This window comes from Lynx canadensis, chromosome F2 (assembly GCF_007474595.2).
Source record: "Lynx canadensis isolate LIC74 chromosome F2, mLynCan4.pri.v2, whole genome shotgun sequence".
NCBI lineage: Eukaryota > Metazoa > Chordata > Mammalia > Carnivora > Felidae > Lynx > Lynx canadensis.
The window spans coordinates 37,073,006-37,095,692 of NC_044320.2; the positions used below are offsets into that span (position 1 = coordinate 37,073,006).

Sequence of the window (22,687 nt, forward strand, 5' to 3'; positions counted from 1 at the left end):
GTGAAATAAAATCCAAGTGATTAAACCATTTAAAAATGAATTTAGCAAAGAAGTGATATAAAATAGGTACCAAGTTTTTAAAGGGAGCCTTAAAAACAATAAATTTCCCATTACAATGCTTATGCAAACGTAAATTCCTTTGATCTTAATTGAAAGATTTCAGAGCCCACTTTGGATCCTCTTTCTCTCTCCCTCCCCTGCTTGAGCTTGTGTGTGCGCCCGCTCAAAGTCTCTCTCTCTCAAAAATAAACGTTAAAGGGGCACCTGGGTGGCTTGGTCGGTTAAGCGTCCGACTTCGGCTCAGGTCATGATCTCACGGTCTGTGAGTTCGAGCCCCGCATCGGGCTCTGTGCTGACCGCTCAGAGCCTGGAGCCTGTTTCAGATTCTGTATGTTCCTTTCTCTCTGCCCCTCCCCTGTTCATGCTCTGTCTCTCTGTCTCAAAAATAAATAAATGTTAAAAAAATTTAAAAAAAAAAAAAAAACGTTAAAAACAACGAAAGTAAAAAGAAAACCACAAATATTTAAATGAAAATCAGGGGATGCTCACCTTAAGGCAAGCGCTGAGTATAAAAACACACATACAAGCGTAATAACCAAAACGGGCTTCATTATGAACACAATAAAAAGATCTTGTTATAGCAATAAATCCTGAGATTGGACCCAGTAAGATTATTAGAGCAAGGCTCCAGTGTTCGTCATCTGGTATCTGCTGCTCAAGTCCCCTCCCAGCATAAAACCAGATAAAAGCATAGATCAGTGTCAGCAGAAACAAGACAATTTAGTACTATTTTCTATTACCTTGTACATTATCCCCTCAAGTCTGTCTATTACTAAATAGCTGCAGTTTATTTGGAACTTAATACGGGTCAATATCTTTACATAATCATTAATCCCCAAACCAAGTATTATCATCCCCAGTTTACAAATGGGGCAACAAAGACACGGAAAAAGCTAAAGAATGTCCTGGAGCAAAAGAGCTAGAAATCAGCATAACTGGATTATGGGATTCCAGGGAAATGAACTGAAAGTCATACCTCTTTCCTTAAGATTGAAATGTCTTTGAACAGCTTTGTTAGTCTCTACAAAGGTAAGCAGAGGCCCAAACATGAAAGACCTGTGAGTTCTGGCGGTACTGAACTGTGGAACATTCCAGAGGAGTTGTTCAGGAGGTGGCTCCAAAAGTAGCTCAGAGGAGTGGCCTTATCTTGACTCTTCAGATAAGTCCTAATTAGCTTGGGAGTTGCTGATATAAACAGGTTCATCGAAGTTTGGGTATGGATGAGGTCACTCAGATCTTCTGAAGGATTCTTAAAAAATACTAATACTTAAAGGATGATCAGAAGAAAAACCTCCAATGGGATGGAGAAGTATATAGAAATGAGGGAAAACCCAGGAGGGAGTACTGCCTCAGAAACCAAGAAAGAGTATTTCAGGGAGAAAGGACTCAACAGTAACAAATATCAAAGGAATGGATGGCCAGCAGTGTCAACTACATAAGGCCTATAGAGAACCATTAGATCTAAAGCCACAAGGACTTACTTCAGTAGCCTTCCATAGTTTGGGTAGTTGGTAGATGCAAAACTCCTCAACAAAAATAGCAAACCAAATCCAACAGCCTATACAAGGATTATACACCATGACCAAGTGGGATTTCTCTCAGGAAGTAGTTCAACAGTACAAAATCAATATACACACCACACATGAATAGAATAAGGGGAAAAACCACATGACCACAACTGACATTGAGAAAGTGTTTTACAGGGACACCTGGGGCGCCTGGGTAGCTCAGTTGGTTAAGCATCTGACTCTTGTTCTTAGCTCAGGTCTTGATCTCAGGATCATGAGTTCAAGCCCTGTGTTAGGCTCCACACGCTGGGTGTGAAGCCTACTTAAAAAAATAAAAATAAGTAAAAACAAAAAGCATTTTACAAAATCCAACACCTTCTCATGACTTAAAAAAAAAAAAAAAGAAAACCACTCAGAAAACTAGGAACAGAAATGAAATTTCTCAATCTGATAAAGTACAATTATGAAAAACTCAGTCAACATCATATTCAATGGTAGAGTCCTAAAAGTTTTCCCCTGAAGATCAGGAACAAGACAAGGATACTGTTTTCACTGCAGCTACTCAACATTATACTGGAAATTGTAGCCTCATCAATTAGGCAAGAAAAAAATAAAATAAATTAAAAAATAAAATAAAATAAGCATCCATATTGGAAGGGAAAAAGTAAAAGCATTTATTAACAGATGACATAATTGTTATATATTATTATATATATTTTATATTATGCATATGTGTTTGTATGTGTGTGTTTATATATATGTGTGTGTGTATAACACACACACGCGCACACACACACACATACTAAAAAGCAAATTCAGCAATTTCAGGGTATAAGATATACTAGCAATGAACAATCTGACAATTACAACAACAGTCCCGTTTACAATAGCGTCATACGAATAAAATTTAGGAATACATTTAACCAAGGAGGTGAAAGACTTGTACGCTGAAAACTACAAATCATTGCTGGAAGAAAACCAACAAATGGAAAGGCATCTCTTCATTACCGATAGGATGACTTAATTTTAAGGTACCCAAAGTTATCTACAGATCTGGCATAATTCCTAACAAATTCTTACAGGCTTTTTTGCAGAAATGGAAAAGCTGATCCTCAAATTCATATGGAATTTACAGGAGTCCAGGATAATCAAAACAATCTTGAAAAAGAACAAAATCAAAGGACTTACACTTCTGATTTCAAAACTTACTAAAAGTTCCAGTAATCAAAACAGTGTGGTACTGACATAAGGATAGACATCTAGACCAACAGAATAGAACTGAGAGTCTGCAAACCCATATTTATCTATGGCCAGTTGATTTTTGACAAGAGTGTCCAAGTCCATTCAATGGGGAAAGAATAATCTGACAAATGGTGTTCAGACAATGCATTTCCACATGCTGAGGGGGAAAAAAAAAGCTAAGTTGGACCCCTTCCTACATCAATCAATCAAAATAAGTTAGTAATCTAAATATAAGAGCTAAAACCATAAAATTCTTAGAAGAGAACATAAAGGTAAATCTATATGACCTTGGATTTGGCAAAGGATTTTTATATATGACATCAAAGGCACAGGCAACAAAAGAGAAAATAAATTGAGCTTCATCAAAATTAACAACTTTTGTGCATAAAAGGGTATTATTAAGATAGTAAAAAGACAACCCACAGAATGGGAGAAACTGTGTGCAAGGGTCTAGTATCCAGACTATATAAAGTGCACTTATAATGCAACTATAAAGAGACAATCTAATTTTTAAATGGGCAAAGAACTTGATAAACATTCCTCCAAAGAAGCTAAACAAATAATAATAAACACGTAAGATTGGTTAACATAGTAAGTCATTAGAAAAATGCAAATCAAAACCATAAGGAGTTACCACTTCACACCCATTATGATGGTTATAATCAAAAAAGTAAACTGTAACAAGTGTTTCAAGGATGTGGAGGAATTAAAATCCTCATATATTGGTGGGACTATAAAATGGTATAGCCACTTTGGAAAATAGTCTGGCAGTTCCTAGAGAAGCTAAACACTGAGTTGCCGTGTAACCCAGCATTCTACTCCTAGTTATTAAAATTAAAAACACATGCATAAACACAAAACTTGCATAGCCACATTATTCATAATAGACAAAAAAGTGGAAACAGCCCAAATGTACATCAACAGATAAAGTGTAGTATTATCCATGCAATAGAATATTTGTCCATAAAAAGGAATAAAGTACTGACACATGCTGCAACATGGATGGACCTTGAAACTATTATGCTAAGTAAAAGGAGCCAGACATAAAACACCACATATTGTATGATTCCATTTATATGAGATATTCAGCACAGGCAAATCCACAGAGACAGAAAATAGTGGTTGTCAGGGGATGGGTGATGGAAGTGACTGTTAATGGGTATGACATTTCTTTTTGTGATGATAAAAAAATGTTCCAGAATTAGACTGTGTTGATGGTTGCACAACCTTGTGAATATATTAAAATCCACTGAACTTGAAAAGGATGAGTTTCATGATATATGTATCCTATCTCAATTTAAAAAAAGGAATGCTTATTTCACTTTACCCTTGATGAGTCAGAGGATACTTTCTTTCTTTTTTTTTTTTTTTAAACCCCCATGTTGGCCAATTTGATGGGAGAGAAAAGGAATCTTTTCCCTTTTTTATTAGTAATACAAAATTTGTTGATCACTTAATTTATCCATTGGTGATTTATCTGTTCATACACTTTGTTCATTTCAGTACTGGGCTATTTTAACATTTGATTATTGTTTTTTAAAAGCTCTTCATATTATAAGGTTATCAACTGCTTGTCATTTTTCTTAGTTTGTCATTTGTCTTTTAATTTTTTTTATAACATCTGACTTATACAGGTTTTTCACTTTTACAGTCAACATCATTTACCTTTCATGATTTTGTCTATTAACTCTTTGAAATCCCTACCCTTCCACCTTCTTGATCCCACTGACTCCAGGACAAGAGAAATAACTGTATTTTATTCTTCTGTGAGTTACTATTTAATTTTCTTATATTTCATTTTTAAGTGGGGAATAAGCAACAGCACTAAAGAGGGGCTAGATGCTTAATTTTCTCTGATTGCTTCTCACAGACTCTGTAAGAAGACAAAATAAATACTAAAGCCTCTGACAGCTAGTTGTATAATGATGGTCACGTCTAAATGCTCTCCAGTAGGGAAAGAAAACACAAATAGATGGGGAGTTCCCAAGAAAGCCCAGAAACTCAAATCCCCAGACCTAATCAGCCTGACATATAGATATTTCTTCATACTGGTCCTTGGAAGGGCAGGTGAAGGAAACCTATCATTTGTCTTGTCTCAGTACCTGATACAGAGTAGGTGCTCAATAACTGTCAGCTATTAAGTTAAATCCACTGGTTATGTTATACCTCAGTCGGGATGAACTGGGCCTGGCCAACGCAAGTGGTGCTCGCAAGGGAGCAACATTATCAGCCGAGGTTAAACAACACTAAATGCTGCATTTTTCCATGGCCTTCAGGGCTCCCTGCATCATACCCCATAATGACTAGGAATTCTTTCTCGGAATGTGGTGATATGGGGAAACACATGCAAGGATTCCATCCTAATAACATCCCTCTGGGCTTTCACATTATTTCCTAGAAGTGACTTCGATTTCTCCTGTCTTGTCCAAGGCTCCAGGACCTCTAACAATGGAACTCGGTAAGGTGAGCATAAGATAGCCTCACTGATTTTATTTCATCTTAAAAGGACTACCTCTGTGCTTCTAGCCATTTATTCCACCTATGGATTTGCTTTCCTGATAAAAGGGAACTAACTGGTCTTAACATTTACATTCCTCTCAAGACATTTTTGTTTTCGGAATCTCACATATTTTTAAGTATTCACTTATCTATAAAATAATTATTGAGGGGCACGAATGACAAGATCAGATATGGTTCCCTTAAAGCTCTAGCTGCTTGGAAATCTGAATGAGAATATTGCTTCTCTGTAGTTCTAATGTTAGGGATAACCACCTAACTCAGAGAGAAACATCTTATGAACCTATTAAATGATATTACGTAACAATCCTAACTCAGATTACTAATCATAGAATATTACTCATTGTTTAATGATTAGCCCTTCCCTGTTTATGTTTATTTGTGAGGAGGGCTGTTTAGTATCTCTCCCTCCCCCAGCTTTATTGACATATAATTGACATATAACATTCCTTGTGTAAGTTTAAAGTGTACAACGTGATGATTTTATATATATACACATACATGCACACATATATACACATATAAATATGTATATACGTATATTGCAAAATGATTACCATAGTAAGGTTACTTAAAACATCCGTCACTTTACATAACTTTTTTTTGTAGTGAGAACATTTAAAATATACTTTCTTAGCAACTTTCAAGTATATAATACCACATTTTTAACTATAGTCACCATGCTGTAAATTAGCTCCCCAAAACTTATTCATCTTACAACTGGAAGTTTTCACTCTAACCAACTCATCCCCCATGCCCCCACTCCTGGCAACCACTGTTCTACTCTCTATTTCTACAAATTTGGCTTTTTTTTTACATTCCACACAGAAGTGAGATCATACGGTATTTGCCTTTCTCTGACTTATTTCACTTGGCATAATGTCCTAAAGGTCCACCTATGTTTTTGCACATGGCAGGAATTCCTTCTTTTTTTTTTTTTTTTTTCTTTTTGTGGCCTAAAAATATTCTAGTGTGTGTGAGTGTGTGTCTTACATTTACTTTATCCACTTATCTGCTGAAGGACACTTAGGTTGTTTCCATGTCTTGGCTATTGGGAATAATGCTGAAAAGAACAAAAGGGTACAGATACCTCTTTAAGATAGTGATTTCATTTCTTTTGAACATATACCCAGAAATAGGATAACTGGACCATATGGTAGTTTTATTCTTAATCTTTTGAGGAACCTCCATACTGTTTTTCTAGTGGCTCCATTAGTTTATATTCCCACCAGCAGTCAGCAAGTGATCCCTTTTCTCCACATCCTTGCCCACATTTGTTATTTCTTATCTCTCTGACGACAGCAATTCAAACACATTTGGGGTGACATCTCATTGTGGCTTTGATTTGCATTTTCCTGATGACTGATGTTGAGCACCCTTTTCTGTATCCACTGGCCATGTGAATATCTTCTTTGGAAAAATGTCTACTCAGTTCTTATGCTCCTTTAATCAAAAATGATCACATTGGTTTTTAACTCACTTGTTCCTCAACATAGGTTCAGCCTCTGATAAGAGTCAGTGAGCACAAGGGAGATAAACACCAAATTACATCTGTTTCTTTGACAGTGTAGCCTGGTGATGTTCAGTCTGGACTTCATAGAGTATAGAACATATACTTTCTTAGTTGGCATCCAGTAACCACTTTTATGAGATAGACTTTGGAGTCACACAGATTTAGGGCCATATCCTAGCCACGTGACTTACAGCCAGTGCATATGCAGCAAATAACTACAACTGTCTAGGCTTCCATTGCCTAATCTATGAAAGTTTGCATTATAGCTTTCTTGAGAATTAAATAAAATAATCTATATAAAACACTTTCATAGTTCTTCAAATGTGCTAATCTTTCAAAAAAAAAAAAAAACTAGTAATGAGAAAGGCAGCTCCTGTCAACATGGAGTAAACACACTCCACCCATCTCTCCCACTGAATATAACTAAAAATCTGAAACAGAATTGATGCAGCAGGCACACGAGGACACCGAAAAGTAAATGGTAGCAGCCCAGTTGGGAAAAGGAACTAGAACCTGAAATACCACCAAACCAGCAGTGAGTTTCTGTTTTTTCTTTCCTCTGATATCTCCTAACCTGGGTCAAAGGCCATCTAAAACCCAGAACTGCTGCACTGGGTGTGGGGAGAAAGAGCTTCAGGAGAAGCCCTCTATTTAGTTTATCTAAAGCAACAAGTTAGCTGGCACCTATGAGAGAGAGTTGGGGAAAACCTGGTTTTTTCTTTTTTCCTTTCTATCCAGTCCCAGCCCCCAGCCAATCCTGCAGCAGCTGCAGAGGCAGCAGCAGCCAAGTAGGTACCTAAACTCTTATCTCTGGTCAGAGAAGCTGTGTCCCAAGCATTCTTCCCCATTGCTTTTCTTCTCTGTCCTGTTGCTGCTTAGTCCTGGAGGCACACAGTCATGGGAAGTGTGTAGTAGAATGGGGAAATTAAAAGTCTGGCTTTCTAGCTAGAGGAATGGGAAGGAAAACCATTGGAAACCAGAAAGAGTAGAGAAGAATCACAGAGAGAAGGGAACTCAAGAAAACAATTGCAAAGAATTGTATATGGACTGGACGCACCCTCCAGGTGATCTATATGCATGTGACCCTAAACGTCATTCTGAAAATTTTGAGACCGGAATCACAGGGGAAGACCACTGCCCAGACCCCAGCTAGTCACAGAGTTGTGTACAGGTGGGACAGATCCAAATAGCATTGCAAAGGTCTTGAAACTAAACTGACATTAGAACCATATTCCACAGGAATGCCTGGGTGGCTCAGTTGGTTAAGTGTCTGACTCTTGGTTTTGACTCAGGTCACGATCTCACAGTTTTGTGAGTTCAAGCCCCACATCGGGCTCTGCATTGGTAACACAGAGCCTGCTTGGGATTCTCTCTCCCCACCCCACCCCCCCAGCCCTTCCCCCACTGTGCTGTCTCTGTCTCTCTCAAAATAAATACATGAACTTAAAAAAAAACCCATATTCCACAGAAGTTGGGTAGGAAAACTGTTACCCTAACCTAATCAGATTAACTGCTTTAAAAAAATTCTCCGTAAGATTTAAACAAGACTGAAAACCACATAATATTTAAAATTGCTAGTATACAGTACACAATTACTTAACAAATGAGGAAGAGAGAAAATATTAACATTTGGCAAGGGGAAAAGACAATTAAGTAATGCCAAACCCCAGATAACACAGATGTTAATACTCAAAGACTTTTAGTGACTATTATAACCATGTCCAAGAAATAAAGCCAAACTCTCCCAAAATGGACAGAAAGACTTAAAAACTTTGCAGAGAAATGTAAGATTTTTAAGAAATGGAAATTTTAGAGTGGAAAACCACAATAACCAAAATTTAAAATTCACTGAATGGGAGCAACAGTAGATTTGGGATCAAAGAAGAAAAAAATCAGTGAACTTGAATATAGATCAATAGAAACTTTTCAATCGTAAGAAAAAAAAAAAAAGAAAAAAGCCTCAAGGCCTTGTGGGACAATAGTAAGTGGTCTAACAATTGTGGCATAACAGTCCCTGTGGGAAAGGAGAAATAGTATTGTCCCCCCAAAAAAACTTTTGAAGAAATTATGACAGATCATCGGTTACCAAGGTTTGAGGTGAGGGGAGAATTTGGCTAAAAGGAGAGCAAGGAGTCTTTGGTGTGATGGAATTGTTCTGTATCCTGATGGTGGTGGCTGTCACATGAAATTATATACATGTTGGAACTGCATACCAAAAAACTCCATTTTCACTATATGTAAATTTTTTAAAAGAGTTTTTAAATATTTATTTATTTTTGAGAGAGAGTGCGAATGAGCATGAGACGGGGAGGGGCAGAAAGAAAAGGAGAGAGAGAATCCCAAGCAGGTGCTGCACCGCAAGCCCAGAGCCCCACACAGGGCTCGAAACCATGAACCATGAGATCATGACCTGAGCCGAAATCAAGAGTTGGGGACTTAATCGACCAAGCCACCCAGGGGCCCCCCACGTAAGATTTTAAATGATCTCCTTTAATTTTAAGACACTTGGCTTGACACCTTTAGATGAATATAAACCTGTAGAACAATATTTGCTGCCAGAATTTATTTAAAGTGGCTGAAAGGTGAGTCTCAATCCTTGAAAAACTATTTAATGTCTCCTTTTTTTTTCTTTTTTTTTAAATCCTTTTGATGCCCTCTCTTCTTTTCCTATCTCCCTGGTGCTCTTAGTCTGTTTCCTTTTTTCTCTTCCTCCTTTTTTTTTCGGTCCCTTTGTCTTTACCCTGTCTTCACTGATCATATATTGTCTTGAGCTATATATCTTACGTTATATTTCTGTCACTGAAAAAATAACAATGTTTACCTCTTTACTTTTTTAAGTTGAATGAACATTTTATATTTCTCTTTCAAAATTAAAATATTCTGTCAGTTACTTGCCAAGTTGAGTTCTGTCCATGAATGATTTTCAAAACTGTTGCTTTCCCTTTGAATGCTGGGGTGGGGGGTGGGAGGCTACTCTCAGAAGGGGGTAGAGTCGCCCACCCACCCCCCTACCCCCCACAAGGGAGTAGGTGGATCTTCCCCCTTAAAGCTGATGTAACTATCATTATTTTGTATTATGAAGATAAAAGTTTACCTAGTGTAGATTCTTTTAAAAAAGTTATACCAGGGGCGCCTGGGTGGCTCAGTCGGTTAAGCGTCCGACTTCGGCTCAGGTCATGATCTCGCGGTCTGTGAGTTCGAGCCCCGCGTCAGGCTCTGTGCTGACAGCTCAGAGCCTGGAGCCTGTTTCGGATTCTGTGTCTCCCTCTCTCTGACCCTCCCCCATTCATGCTCTGTCTCTCTCTGTCTCAAAAATAAATGTTAAAAAAAAAAAATTAAAAAAAAAAAAAAAAGTTATACCAGAGGTGAAATTATGCCTATTTCTTTTGCATATATAAAAAATTTTTTTGAGAGGCACATGTAGCAATTTCCCAACAATGCATTCGTCTTTGTCCTATACTCCTGTGAAGGCAACATATTTTGTTTACAACCAAGTAGATATATACGGAACAATCATCTAGGAGAAAGGTAAAGGTTAAGGTTAACTTGCAAATGGCTGGTACATGGATAATATGATAATATTACTGGTATTATCAGTTTACCATGATAATCAGGAATTGAACACCAGAGAAGTGTACCAGGTTAAGAAGAAAAATGGGTTTGGAAGATTATATTAGGAAAAACATAAAGAAAAAACTTGCTTGTGAATTTATAAGGTAAAGCTAGAGTTTGGTAGACTAAGAATTTTGATAGAAAGAGAAAATTTGAGCCAGTTCATCATATAAAAAGGGAGGTTTTTGCATAACCAAAAGAGAAAAGATGTTTTACTCTTATCTCCGCTGTTGTCTTCATGTTTTCTTCTGCTGTCCTTTCCACCTTCATCCTCTGAGTTTTCTACTTCCTGGATTACCATTCTCTTCCCTTTGGTTTCAGTCTTAGGTGCAGGTTTAGAATTTTTCAGATCTCTTTCAACCTCCAACAAGGTCTTCTGCAACATAACCACCATGTTAAAGAAAATTTCTTCCTTTAATTAAAAACATAACCATCCTGTCAAGTAGGAATATGAAGATATTAAAAAGTGAATAAAGATATCTAAGATAACACTTTTTATGGTGACCTTTCTTTCCTTTTTCAAACAACTTCATTGGTTTGTCTGATTATAATCATACATGTCCATGGTTAAAAACTTAAAGCATAATGAGCATGAAAAAGAAAGAAACCACCTAAAATCCTACCACTCTGATAACACTGACATTCTGACATTTCTACATATATTTTTACATGTATGTATACACAGTGAGACACAGTTTTATACAAACAAAATCATGACTCATTTTTTTTGAAGTAATGTTAAAAGTTCTACATGTTTTATGCCAATTAGAATGAAAAATACACATATATCAAAATATTTTTCTTCCCTCCCTTCCCCCAATTTTTAACAGCTTACAGAGGTATAGCTGACAAACTTGTATACTTCAAATGCACATGTTGATAGCTTTTGACCATAATAAATATATCCATCATTCCCAAGTTTCTTCCTGTTTCTTTCAACTATCTCCTTTTTGGCCCTCCCCTGTATCAGCTGTTCTTTTTGTCATGATAGGTTAGTTTATATTTTCTAGGATTTTATATAAATAGAATCATACTATATGTACTTTTTTACTCAGCATAATTATTTTGAAATTCACCCACACTGTTGTATATCTCTATCAGTTCATTCCTTTTTATTGTGAGTAGTAGTCTATGGTATGGATATAACAATTTATCCATTCACCTATTGAAATATGTTTAGGCTGTTATTAATTTTTGGCAATAAAAAAGCCATTATGAACATCTGTGCATAAATCTTTGTATTGACATATGCTTGCATTTTTCTTGGGTAAATACACAGGAGTGGAATGGTTAGATCGTACGGTAGGTGTATGATTTTAAGTTTATTTTTTTCACAGGAAAATATTTATTTTAATTTACCATTCATATTTACATTTTAGGAAGTTGCTAGGTCGGTACATTTTCCTCTGTAGGTTTAGTTTGAGCTTCAGTTAGCATTTTCCAAGATCTTTCCAATGGCTTATCCCATATTGTAACATGTGCTCTTAAGTGTATAGGTAAAGACAGACCCTGGATTCTTCATACAAGACTCAACTGGGTGGTTTGAAGATTGTGAACTGCTGACACTTCCTAATGGAAACAAATACTTGTTCTTGGACTAAAAGGACCCTCACTCACATCAATGAAGTGACCAATCTGTGTAGCTTCACTATTCTCTCAGGGTTCTGAGATGACTGCTCTTCTATGAAATCCATTTTATACTTGCTGTCTTGAAATATCTCTAATGTCATTTTTGTTTCCACTTCCAGAGTTTCAAATGGAAGATGTTTATAAATTAAAACACGAGCATCTTCTGTGAAGGAACACAGGTTCTCTTTTGTTGGCATTCACTTATCACGTCTCTTATCCAGAACTGCATCATAGCAGAAGGCTCCAGAGATTACAGAAACCTCTGGAGCTCTGACCAAACTGACCACACATTCATCTTTGAATGCTCATCATCATGGCACAAGAATGCTAATAAGCCTTATTCATTTCTACTGGACCATGATCTTTGAAAGTAAGGAATTCAATTTCCTGGGATGTGGTCAAAGGTTTAAACATGTCCCCAGGTTGTCCATCCACAAGACCCAGAATTGACTTCCTGCAGGATCATTCACTCAAATGGATAGCACAACTATAAGGAGTTGAAATGTTTTTATTCGTCACAAAGACAGTGCCAGGGTCAGTTTTCTCATCGTGTTTAAATTCAGTCTTCTCAGTTTGAGGATTTAATGATAACTGCCTGTTTTTCTCTTTATTAAAGACATCATTCTGCATTATTTGCTTGTTTGCTTCTTTGTTATTGAGTTTTGAGAACTTTACAGTTCTTCCTCAACTTATAATGGGGTTATGTCCTAATAAGCCCATCGTAAATTGAAAATGCATTTAATACACCTAACTTACCAAACATTGTAGCTTATTAGCCTAGCGCAACTTAAACGTGCTTAGAACACTGATATTACCCTATGGTTGGGCAAAATCCTCCAACACAAAGCCTATTTTATAATAAAGTGATGAATACCTCATGTAATTTACTGAATACTGAAAGTGAGAAACACAGTGGCTGTATGGGCACAGAACAGTTGTGTCTCGCTTTCCCTATGTGACCACATGGCTGACTGGAAGCTGCCACTCACTGCCCCTGCCCAGCGTATCGCTAGCTCGGAAAAAAATCAAAATTCAAAATTCAAAATTCAAAGTACAGTTTGTACTGAATACATATCACTTTGGCACCATTAGGAAATCAAAAAATTGTAAGTCAAAACATTGTACGTTGGGGACCATGTGTATATTCGTGATGCAAGTCCTTTGTTGGATATACAATTTGAAAATATTTTTTTTCCTTAGTCTGTGGTTTGTCCTGTTTTTTCTTCTGATGATGTCTTTCAGAGAGCAAAAGTTTTAAATTTTAATGAAGTCCAATTTACCAACTTTTTCTTTTATGAATTTTATCCTATGTTTCCTTCCAGAACTCTTATATTCTAGGTTTTACACTGAGGTATATGATCCATTTTGAGTTAATCTTTGCATATAGTTAAAATATAAATGGTTAAGTCTTGAAAGTTAATATGTTAATATGAAATTATATTGGGTAGTGACATTAAAGGTGGTTCTGCTTGTTTAAAAATTTTTTTTAGAGAGGGACATCTGGGTGGCTCGGTTGAGTGTCTGACTCTTGATTTCAGCTCAGGTCGTGATCTCACAGTTCGTGGGATTGAACCCCGTGTTGGGCTCTGTGCTGACAGTATGGAGCCTGCTTAGGATTCTTTCTTCCTCTCTCTCTCTGCTTTTCCCACTCACATGCACCTTCCTTCTCTCTCTCAAAATAAATAAACAAGAAAAAAATTTTAAGAATATTGTCATACAAACTTTTCAATAAATATACCACCATGAAATGGAAATACTATGGGAAAAAGACGTATTTTTTTCAGCTGGGCCCTAAACCTAATCCATGGAAATGCTGACTTGATAAATCCACCAGGGACATTAACTGCTACTGAGAGAGTGAGACAGATAACCCAAAAGGTGCATGTGGAAACAGCGACAACTTACTGCTGAAAGTTTCTCCATGGGTTTCTCATATTTCTAAATCTGTTGTGAGCAGAGGCAATAAATGACATTTGTTCTGGACTATCTTTTTGAGGATGTTTGTACTGAGAACAGCCTTGGAAAACAGAGAGTATTTCCCTTCAGAAAAGAGAGAGGTATATTTGCTCTCCAGTATAATAAAGATATTTCCTTCTGGAACAGAATTTTGGATAGGTTTGCTTGTATTCCACTATAAAAGATGGGGGATTCCTAAATTTGGGATTCCTTGGCTGTGATATAAACTTGCTGAGTGTGCAGCATCTATCTGGGCCACTCTGCACCTCCCTGGGGCACTTGGGGGCCAGGGCAACTGACGTGAACTTGAAGCTCATCAGTTTGCTATAGTGTGAATAACACAATACTTTGTGTCTAACCCAGAAGTCTTGCTTCTTCTGCTAGGCTCCCTTGTTAATTTGCAAGAAGGGTAAAATCTCAGACCCCTCACTGTTCTCAACACTTACCTCTACTCTTTAGGCCTCAAAACAAAGCCCAGAGTGCATATATGAATCAGTCTGCTCAGTCAGGCAGCAAACACTGTCAGTGGTGCTATGCTTACCATGCACTCTTCTATGGCCATAGAGCGCGTGCCTAATCCTACCTAGGAAACTTCCATACCACTCTGCATGATAAATTGAGATTGGCTCAGAGAAAAGCATTGCTTACAACACTGCAGGAAAGAGAAAAATTAAATATCCCCATTGTATGATATCACTTATATGTGAAATCTACAAAAGCCAAATTCATAAAAACAGAAAGTAAAATGGTTATAATGAGGGGCTGGTGGGGTAAGGACACTGGGGAGATGTTGTTTAAGGGTACAAACTTGCAATTAGTAGATAAATAAGTTCTGGAGAGCTAATGCATAGTATAGAGATTATAGTCAGCAATACTGTATCCTAAACTTCAAAGCTGCTAAGAGATTAGATCTTAATTGTTCTTACCACAAAAGAGAAATAATTATGTGATATGACAGAGGTCTTAGCTAAAGCTAAGGTGGTGATCATATTGCAATACATAAATGTATCTAATCAACACATGTACACCTTATACATATATATATCTAAATCAATAAATAAATATCCTTCAGAAGTAGGCTTATAGTTTTGGACAATTTAAAAGTCTGCTTTCTTCCACTTCAAATAGATATTAACACTTTAGGGTGTTTGGGATACACCTAGTTTTTAAAGCTGTGACCTAATTCTCAACATCATTCATCCAGCAAGACTGATATCATTTTAACATAAATACAGAAATAATAGAATTAGGTGAGGAATCACTTTCTGTACTTACTTTGGCCAACTCATTATCAGGTTCAACATTCAGTACTTTATTCAAATCTTCTATAGCTTCCTGGAGCTTGTTTTGATGTTTATATGTAGTGGCACGGCGCAGAAGAGCTGAAAATTTACCGAGAAAAAGTTAAATCTTTTAATGTACACTAGCATGGTTAGAACATATTTTTCTTTTCTTTTTTTAATGTTTATTTGTTTTTGAGAGAGAGAGAAAGAGACCTAGCAGAGGAGGGGCAGAGAGAGAGAGAGACACAGGATCTGAAGCAGGCTCCCAGCTCTAAGCTGTCAGCACAGAGCCGGACGCGGGGCTCAAACTCACAAACCACAAGATCATAACCTGAGTTGACGTCGGCCACTTACCCAACAGTCACTCAGGTGCCCCTAATTTGGTAACTATTTAAAACTGATAATGAATGCCTTTATAGCCCCATCATTATCCAGGTATAATGAGAGAACTTTGTATAGTTATTATTTTGAGAAGAATCAGGCTCAGAAATTTTGAAAAGTGAGAATTTTATATCTGATATATTTTAATATGCTATTTTAAAATGTAAATTTGACCGATTTGCTTCTAGTCTTAGAATGAGCCATGAATCAAACCATAAGAGACTCTTAAATACAGAGAACAAACTGAGGGTTGATGAGGTAGGGGCAGGAGAGAGGGGAAAATGGGTGATAGGCATTAAGGAGGGTACTTGGGATGAGCACTGCGTGTTGTATGTAAGCGATGAATCATGGGAATCTACTCCCGAAGCCAAGAGCACACTGTATACACTGTATGTTAGCTAACCTGACAATAAATAATATTAAAAAAAAAAAGAATGAGCCATGAAAATCTAAAGGATAAATCATTTTCACATAAATTTAATGAAAACTGTTGCACTAAAAGTACTATGACTATGCAGAAGGCAATGTCTACAAAGAAATAGGCATGATATAACAATTATTATTTTTTTAACTTTTATTTCTGAAATAATTTTAGATTTATGGAAAAGTTGCAAAGGCAATACAAAAAGTTCTCATATACCTTCTCCCAGCTTCCCCTAATGCTAACAGCTTACATAACTATGGAATATTTGACAAAACTAGAAATTAACATTGGTATAATACTACTAACTAAACTGCAGGTTTTATTTGGATTTCACTAATTTTTCTACTGATGCCTTTTTCTGTCAAAGGATGAATCCAAATACCACATTGCATTTAGAACAATTATATTTGGAGTAAAAAATAAAGCTTTGAAGAGGAAGCTATTTATTCACTTAAGCAAACATAAGACAATGTTTTATAGCCATACTCATTACTAGATTTGGCTTTAGTTTGTTTAAAAAAAAAGTTTTTTTTAACATTTATTCATTTTTGAGAGACAGAGAGAGACAGAGAATGAGTGGGGAAGGGGCAGAGAGAGGGAGACACAGAATCTGAAGTGGGCTCCAGGCTCTGAGCTGTCAGCACAGAGCCCACCTGATGCGGGGCTTGAACTCACGAACTGCAAGATCATGACCTGAGCTGAAGTCAGATGCTCAGCCGACTGAGCCACCCAGGCGCCCCATTTTAATATGTTTTTTAAATAGTGAAGATTCTGGTGCTTTTGAAATTACTCAAACAAGGAAGAATGAAAACATAAAGCCATTCTGGTGACAGAAATTAGTGTCTGAATGTGGACTCTGGAGTCCGTTGTCCAGTGTTGAGTCCTGTCTCTGCGCCATTTGCTAGCTGTTTGATCGTGGGTGAGTTGCTTAATCTTTCTATGCTTCAGTTTCCTCTTCTGTAAAATGAGTATACTACTAATAGTATCTGAACCCCTACTAAGCTACTGTGAAATTAGCAGAAATAATACATTTCAAGTGCCTGGCATAGGGCCTGACATGGTGTTGGTGTGGGCTCATCAGGAGATCGCAAAGCCCTTTCTGCCATCTCCTAAAATTGGGAGTCCACCCATACTCTGTGACAGAAACAAAATATAGGCACAAGAGGACTTTACTTGTGAAAGGAGGGCAATCCATGGTAATGACAGTCAGGGCTGATCTCCCAGGATCCAGGATCTCCCCTCAGCATGCCCATGGTTTCTGCACACCCATGTTCACAGTCACAAAAGGTTACATTCCATGTGAAAAAAATTAAGTGTTTATATTTACTCAAATACATAAACACTTAAAGAAATAGAGTCCGGGTGCCTGGGTGGCTCAGTCAGTTAAACATCTGACTTGGCTCAAGTCATGATCTCATGGTTCATGAGTTTGACCCCCGCATTGGGCACTGTGCTGACAGCTCACAGCCTGGAGCCTGCTTCAGATTCTGTGTCTCCCTCTCTCTCAGCCCCTCCCCTGCTCCCACTCTGTCTCTCTCTCTCTCTCAAAAATAAAATAAACATTAAAAAACATTTTTTTAAAGAAATAGAGTCTATTGTAAATTATGCTACTCCCTTGTGGAGTGATTGCTTCTTGATAACAGAAAAGGAAAGCAAAGTCTGACTTGTATACCTTGGACTTAGACCATGGCAAAGTTGTGCAGTCACAGAGACAGGAAATCAGAACAGAGTGCTGGTGTTGGTGAAAACATATAGTTGGTTTTGGACACATTTAAAATGTCTATGGACATATAAGTGGAAATGCCCACAAAGCCACTGGTAGAAGGTTCTAGAGCTCTGGTGTGGGCTTATTATATTAATAAATGTTAGAAAATCTGTATTAAATTACACTTAGATATTTTTTGGATAAAAAGATAGTTTGATAAGTAAGTAACAAGAAGGCAAATATTGGGACACCTGGGTGGCTTAGTCAGTTAAGCATCTGACTTCCGCTCAGGTCATGATCTCATGGTTCGTGAGTTCAAGCCCCACATTAGGCTCTCTGCTGTCAGCACAGAGCCCGCTTCAGATCCTCTGTCCCCCTCTCTCACTGCCCCTCCCCCGCTCATTCATTTTCTCTCTCTCTCTCTCTCTCTCAAAACAAATAAACATTAAACAGAAGATTTAAAAAAAAGATAGGGGAGCCTGGGTAGCTCACTTGGTTAAGCATCCCACTTCGGCTCAGGTCATGATCTCATGGTTTGTGAGTTTGAGCTCAGAGCCTGGAGCCTGATTCAGATTCTGTGTCTCCCTCCCTCTCTCTCTGCTCCTACCAAACTCACACCCCTGGCATTATTAACTACTTCAATACAAATAACCAGGAATTCAAATTCTAAGTTAAACTTGAAGTTAAAAGTCACTTTATGAAGATGATGATTCACATATAGAAATTAGAGAGTATTTGAAATATTCTTAGTATAATTACAGTGTGTACAAATGGTCTAACAAATCCTGATGTAAATTTAAAGCATTCCATGAATAGTTTTTACCTTTTAAGTTTCCAGGTTCTAACTCCAACACCTTTTCACAATCCTGAAAAGCACTGTTCCAGTTCTGTAGCTTGAGTTCTGCCTGAGCGCGATTGTTATAGGCCACTACATTGGGAAGCACTGATATACTCCTACAAGAGAGACACTTATTGGCAACAAGTTGACCAGAGGAAAACATATGAAGATAGAGAAACTCAGGTAAAATTGTAAAGAGAGCAATCATAGCCCATGTTATGGGTAGAACTGTGTCCCCAAAACTCATGCTGAAGTCCTCATCCCCAGTAGCTCAGAACATAACTATATTTGGACATTGTCTTTACAGACATGATGAAGTCAAAATGAGGTCATGATGGTATACCTTCATCCAATATCACTGGTGTCCCTATAAGAAGAGATTAGAACACAGACACATGCCGAGGAAAGACCACTTGAAGACACAGAGAGAAGACAGTCACCTACAAGCCAGAACAGGGGCCCAGAAGACGCCAGCCCTCCTGATACTTGGATCAGATTTGTAGCCTCCAGGATGGTGAGAAAATACATTTCTGTTTGAGTCCCTCAGCCTGTGGCACTTTGTTATGGCAGTCCTAGCAAGCTAAAACAGCCTGCAGGATCAAAAGCAATAAAATACAGCTCTGTAAACATACTGAATCACTATTTACACAGATGCTTAAATATCCAGTTAAGCAGTTTAAGGTTGGCTCTGGCTTTACAAGTGACATGGTAACCTAAACGCCCATAGATCTCCTAAAAAACCAGTTTAGTTAACCTCAAATACATGTTTTGACCCCTTAGAGACAATTTCCTAGTACAAAAAAAATGGAGCAATCAATCACAACTAATACCCTTTATTAAGCTATTATGGTGAGTTTAGTTTATAATCTAAAAAAAGGAGTTTAGCTTATAATCTAAAAGATTTAACTCTAAGGCAATGCTCATAATTTAATCCGAGAAGTTTAATTGAAGAAAAACAGGAGAGTAGTAGTAACTGAGGAATACAGACTTTACGAGCACATTTTGTTGTGTTAAGAGTATGAATGCAAAATAACTGATGAGAGAAGGAGCTTAAAACCTACTTGGTTGCTGTTTAAAAAGTTGATTTGGAATGCTGTGAAATAATGTATTCCGAAGTATAGGAAAGACAAGGGTATTGGTGCATTGAATTTTCTAAATCCAGAAGAATAGAAGATGAAAATGGAAGAGCCAGAAAAAGTAGCAATTTACTAAGATCATTAAAGATAATTATAAAGCAATGACATGGTTGAGTAGAGACCAAACACAGAAAATACAAGTAAGAATAACTAATACAAGTACCTGACACTGAGCACTTCCCACGTGCCAGGCACTCAACACTAAGCTCCTTTAATTCTCACTACAGTCCACAAAGACATATTACTGCTCTTCCTACTTTACGGATGAAAAAAAAGATGTAACAGAAAGGCTAAGTAACATGCCCAAGGCCACAAGTTAGTAAATGAGAATCAGGACTCAAACCCAGTCTACTCCAGCACCTGCTATTGTTACCACCGTGTTATCCTGCCTTTCAGTATTTGCTTTATTTAGTCCTCACAGCTGCTCCAAAGTAGGCACTACACCAGCGTCATCACACTGAGAAAACTGAGGCAAGAGAGGTGAGGAATCTGCCCGATGTCAGAAAGTGGCAGTCTGAGTTCCTTTAGCCATTATGCCATGCCGCTTTACTTTTTCCCTCTTTGATTTCTTTTTTTTTTTAATTTTTTTTCTTAATGTTTATTTTTGAGAGAGACAGAGAGACAGAGTACAAAGGGGAGGAGCCGAGAGAGAGAGGGAGACACAGAATCTGAAGCAGGCTCCAGGCTCCGAGCTGTCAGCACAAGGCCCAACGCGGGGCTTAAACTCACGGGCTGTGAGATCATGACCGGAGCTGAAGTTGGACGCTTAACTGACTGAGCCACCCAGGTGCCCCTCCCTCTATGATTTCTTAAAAGAAGACAAGAAAAATTTTGTTCCCTATAATAGACTAAGATACTCCACTGGTGGAAATCTACAAAAAGAGAACAACATCAGTATTGATGTCCATCTATCTGAAAGGGGAAGACTATACTGAATAAAAGAACATACCTTGTATGTCCACCTAATCAGAGGAGATAAAATGCTTTAGAGACACAACATTGAAAAAGAAAATCTTCTTTTCAAAGGTGGATAAAAGTTTGTAGAGAGTTTATTTCTAAGATGGTGTAAGGGATTCTATAAGCACAATTAGTTTGTAACAATGTTTTAGGAAATTAGTCTACTTTTCATGGACTATAAGAGCTTCAAAAGCTCATATAAGTATTTATTGAACATCTACTATGAACCAAGAACTTTGTTGGACACTGGGGATACAAAGGTATAAAAAAACTGACAAGGGCACTATGCTCTGACAGAGCTTACAGTCTACTTACTATCAAATCACACGAACTTAAATTATACCTCCAATAAGTACCACAAAGGAGAGGCAAGACTGGGGGCGCCTGGGTGGCTTGGTCGGTTAAGCGTCCGACTTCGGGTCAGGTCATGATCTCACGGTCCATGAGTTCGAGCCCCGCGTCGGGCTCTGTGATGACTGCTCAGAGCCTGGAGCCTGTTTCAGATTCTGTGTCTCCCTCTCTCTCTGACCCTCCCCTGTTCATGCTCTGTCTCTGTCTCAAAAACAAATAAACGTCAAAAAAAAAAAATTAAAAAAAAAAAGGAGAGGCAAGACTGCTACAAGAGCGTATAAATTGGGGGTCAAGGGTGGGGAGGAGTGGAGTAGGGTAAAGATTTAACCTTGTCTGGGGCGCCTGGGTGGCGCAGTCGGTTAAGCGTGCGACTTCAGCCAGGTCACGATCTCGCGCTCTGCGAGTTCGAGCCCCGCGTCAGGCTCTGGGCTGATGGCTCAGAGCCTGGAGCCTGCTTCCGATTCTGTGTTTCCCTCTCTCTCTGCCCCTCGCCCGTTCATGCTCTGTCTCTCTCTGTCCCAAAAATAAATAAACGTTGAAAAAAAAAAAAAAAAAGATTTAACCTTGTCTGGGAGGTAAAGGAAGACTTCCCCCAAAGAAGTAAAGCGTGGGATGAGATCTGAAGGTAAGTTAGAATTAACTAGATAATGAGAAAAGGAAAGAATATTTTACACAGAGACCCAGCATATGCAAAGACCCTGTGGTGGGAGGTAGTATCATAAGTGTCATGATTAAATCTAGGCAGTATGACTACAGAACCTGAATTCTTAACCTCTATGCTATGTGGACTTTCTGTTGAGTTCCATTCAGATGCCTTCTATTTTCTCTGTCAAATAGGAAAGTTAGGACCTCTGTCAAAACTGGGGGTGGGGTGGGGAGCTTAAAGGGTTGAGAAAAAGTATTTAAAAAACAAACCAAACACAAGTAAATTTATGATAAATCATAAGTATAATATCTTAAATGATTCTGAAAGACTTTTTATTTATATCATTTCAACAATTAAATAGGAACATTATCTTTTTTTTTTTTTTTAATGGGAAGTTTAAACCACTACAAAGGGTTCCTGGCTGGCTCAGTTGGTAGAGCATGTGACTCCTGATCTCAGGGTCATGAGTTCAAGCCCCATGTTGGGCTTGGAGCCTACTTAAAAAAAAAAAAAAAAAGCAACATAAATCACAGAAAAATCTGCTCACCTAGTATAATACATCACAGCCTCCTCATAATCTCCTGAGTTGAAAGCTTCATTTCCTTTTTCCTTTTCATGAGTAGCAAGAGAAGTCTTTTCTTTCTCAGTTAGACCTAGAAATAAATTATCTGCTATAAATAAAAAAATATATAATTGAATAGAATTTTTAAAAAATTTAAATCCAAGAATGCTTACTTCAACAGAAGCAGTAAATTGTGAAGGAAATAAAAGGAAATAGAAGGTTTCTTAACTTTAGGAAATGTTTCTTTAAATCATCACAATTTGTGAGTGTTTAGATTTTTTCTATTATTGGTTTTACTTCACTTTAAAGGAGCTATACACCTATGGACTTCAAATGAAAACAAACTGCTACATCTTTTTATTTTGAG

At 37.6% G+C, this 22,687-nt stretch overlaps 1 protein-coding gene, 1 non-coding gene and 1 pseudogene across 2 annotated transcripts in view; 1 reads left to right on the forward strand and 2 right to left on the reverse strand.

Moving 5' to 3' along the window:
* SPAG1 (sperm associated antigen 1) overlaps positions 1–22,687 on the reverse strand; it is a 69,837-nt gene that overhangs the window by 27,556 nt on the left and 19,594 nt on the right. Inside the window, exons 7-10 of the mRNA XM_030303864.1 lie at positions 22,306–22,411; positions 18,654–18,784; positions 15,313–15,419; positions 10,669–10,828 (exon numbers count right to left, since the gene is read on the reverse strand). Coding sequence (XP_030159724.1) covers positions 10,669–10,828; positions 15,313–15,419; positions 18,654–18,784; positions 22,306–22,411 — 504 coding nt within the window. The remainder of the gene's footprint in view (positions 1–10,668; positions 10,829–15,312; positions 15,420–18,653; positions 18,785–22,305; positions 22,412–22,687) is intronic.
* On the reverse strand, positions 11,511–12,773 carry LOC115506005 (annotated as a pseudogene).
* TRNAR-CCU lies at positions 22,174–22,246 on the forward strand. The gene has a single exon. It is a non-coding gene; the product is annotated as a tRNA-Arg (tRNA).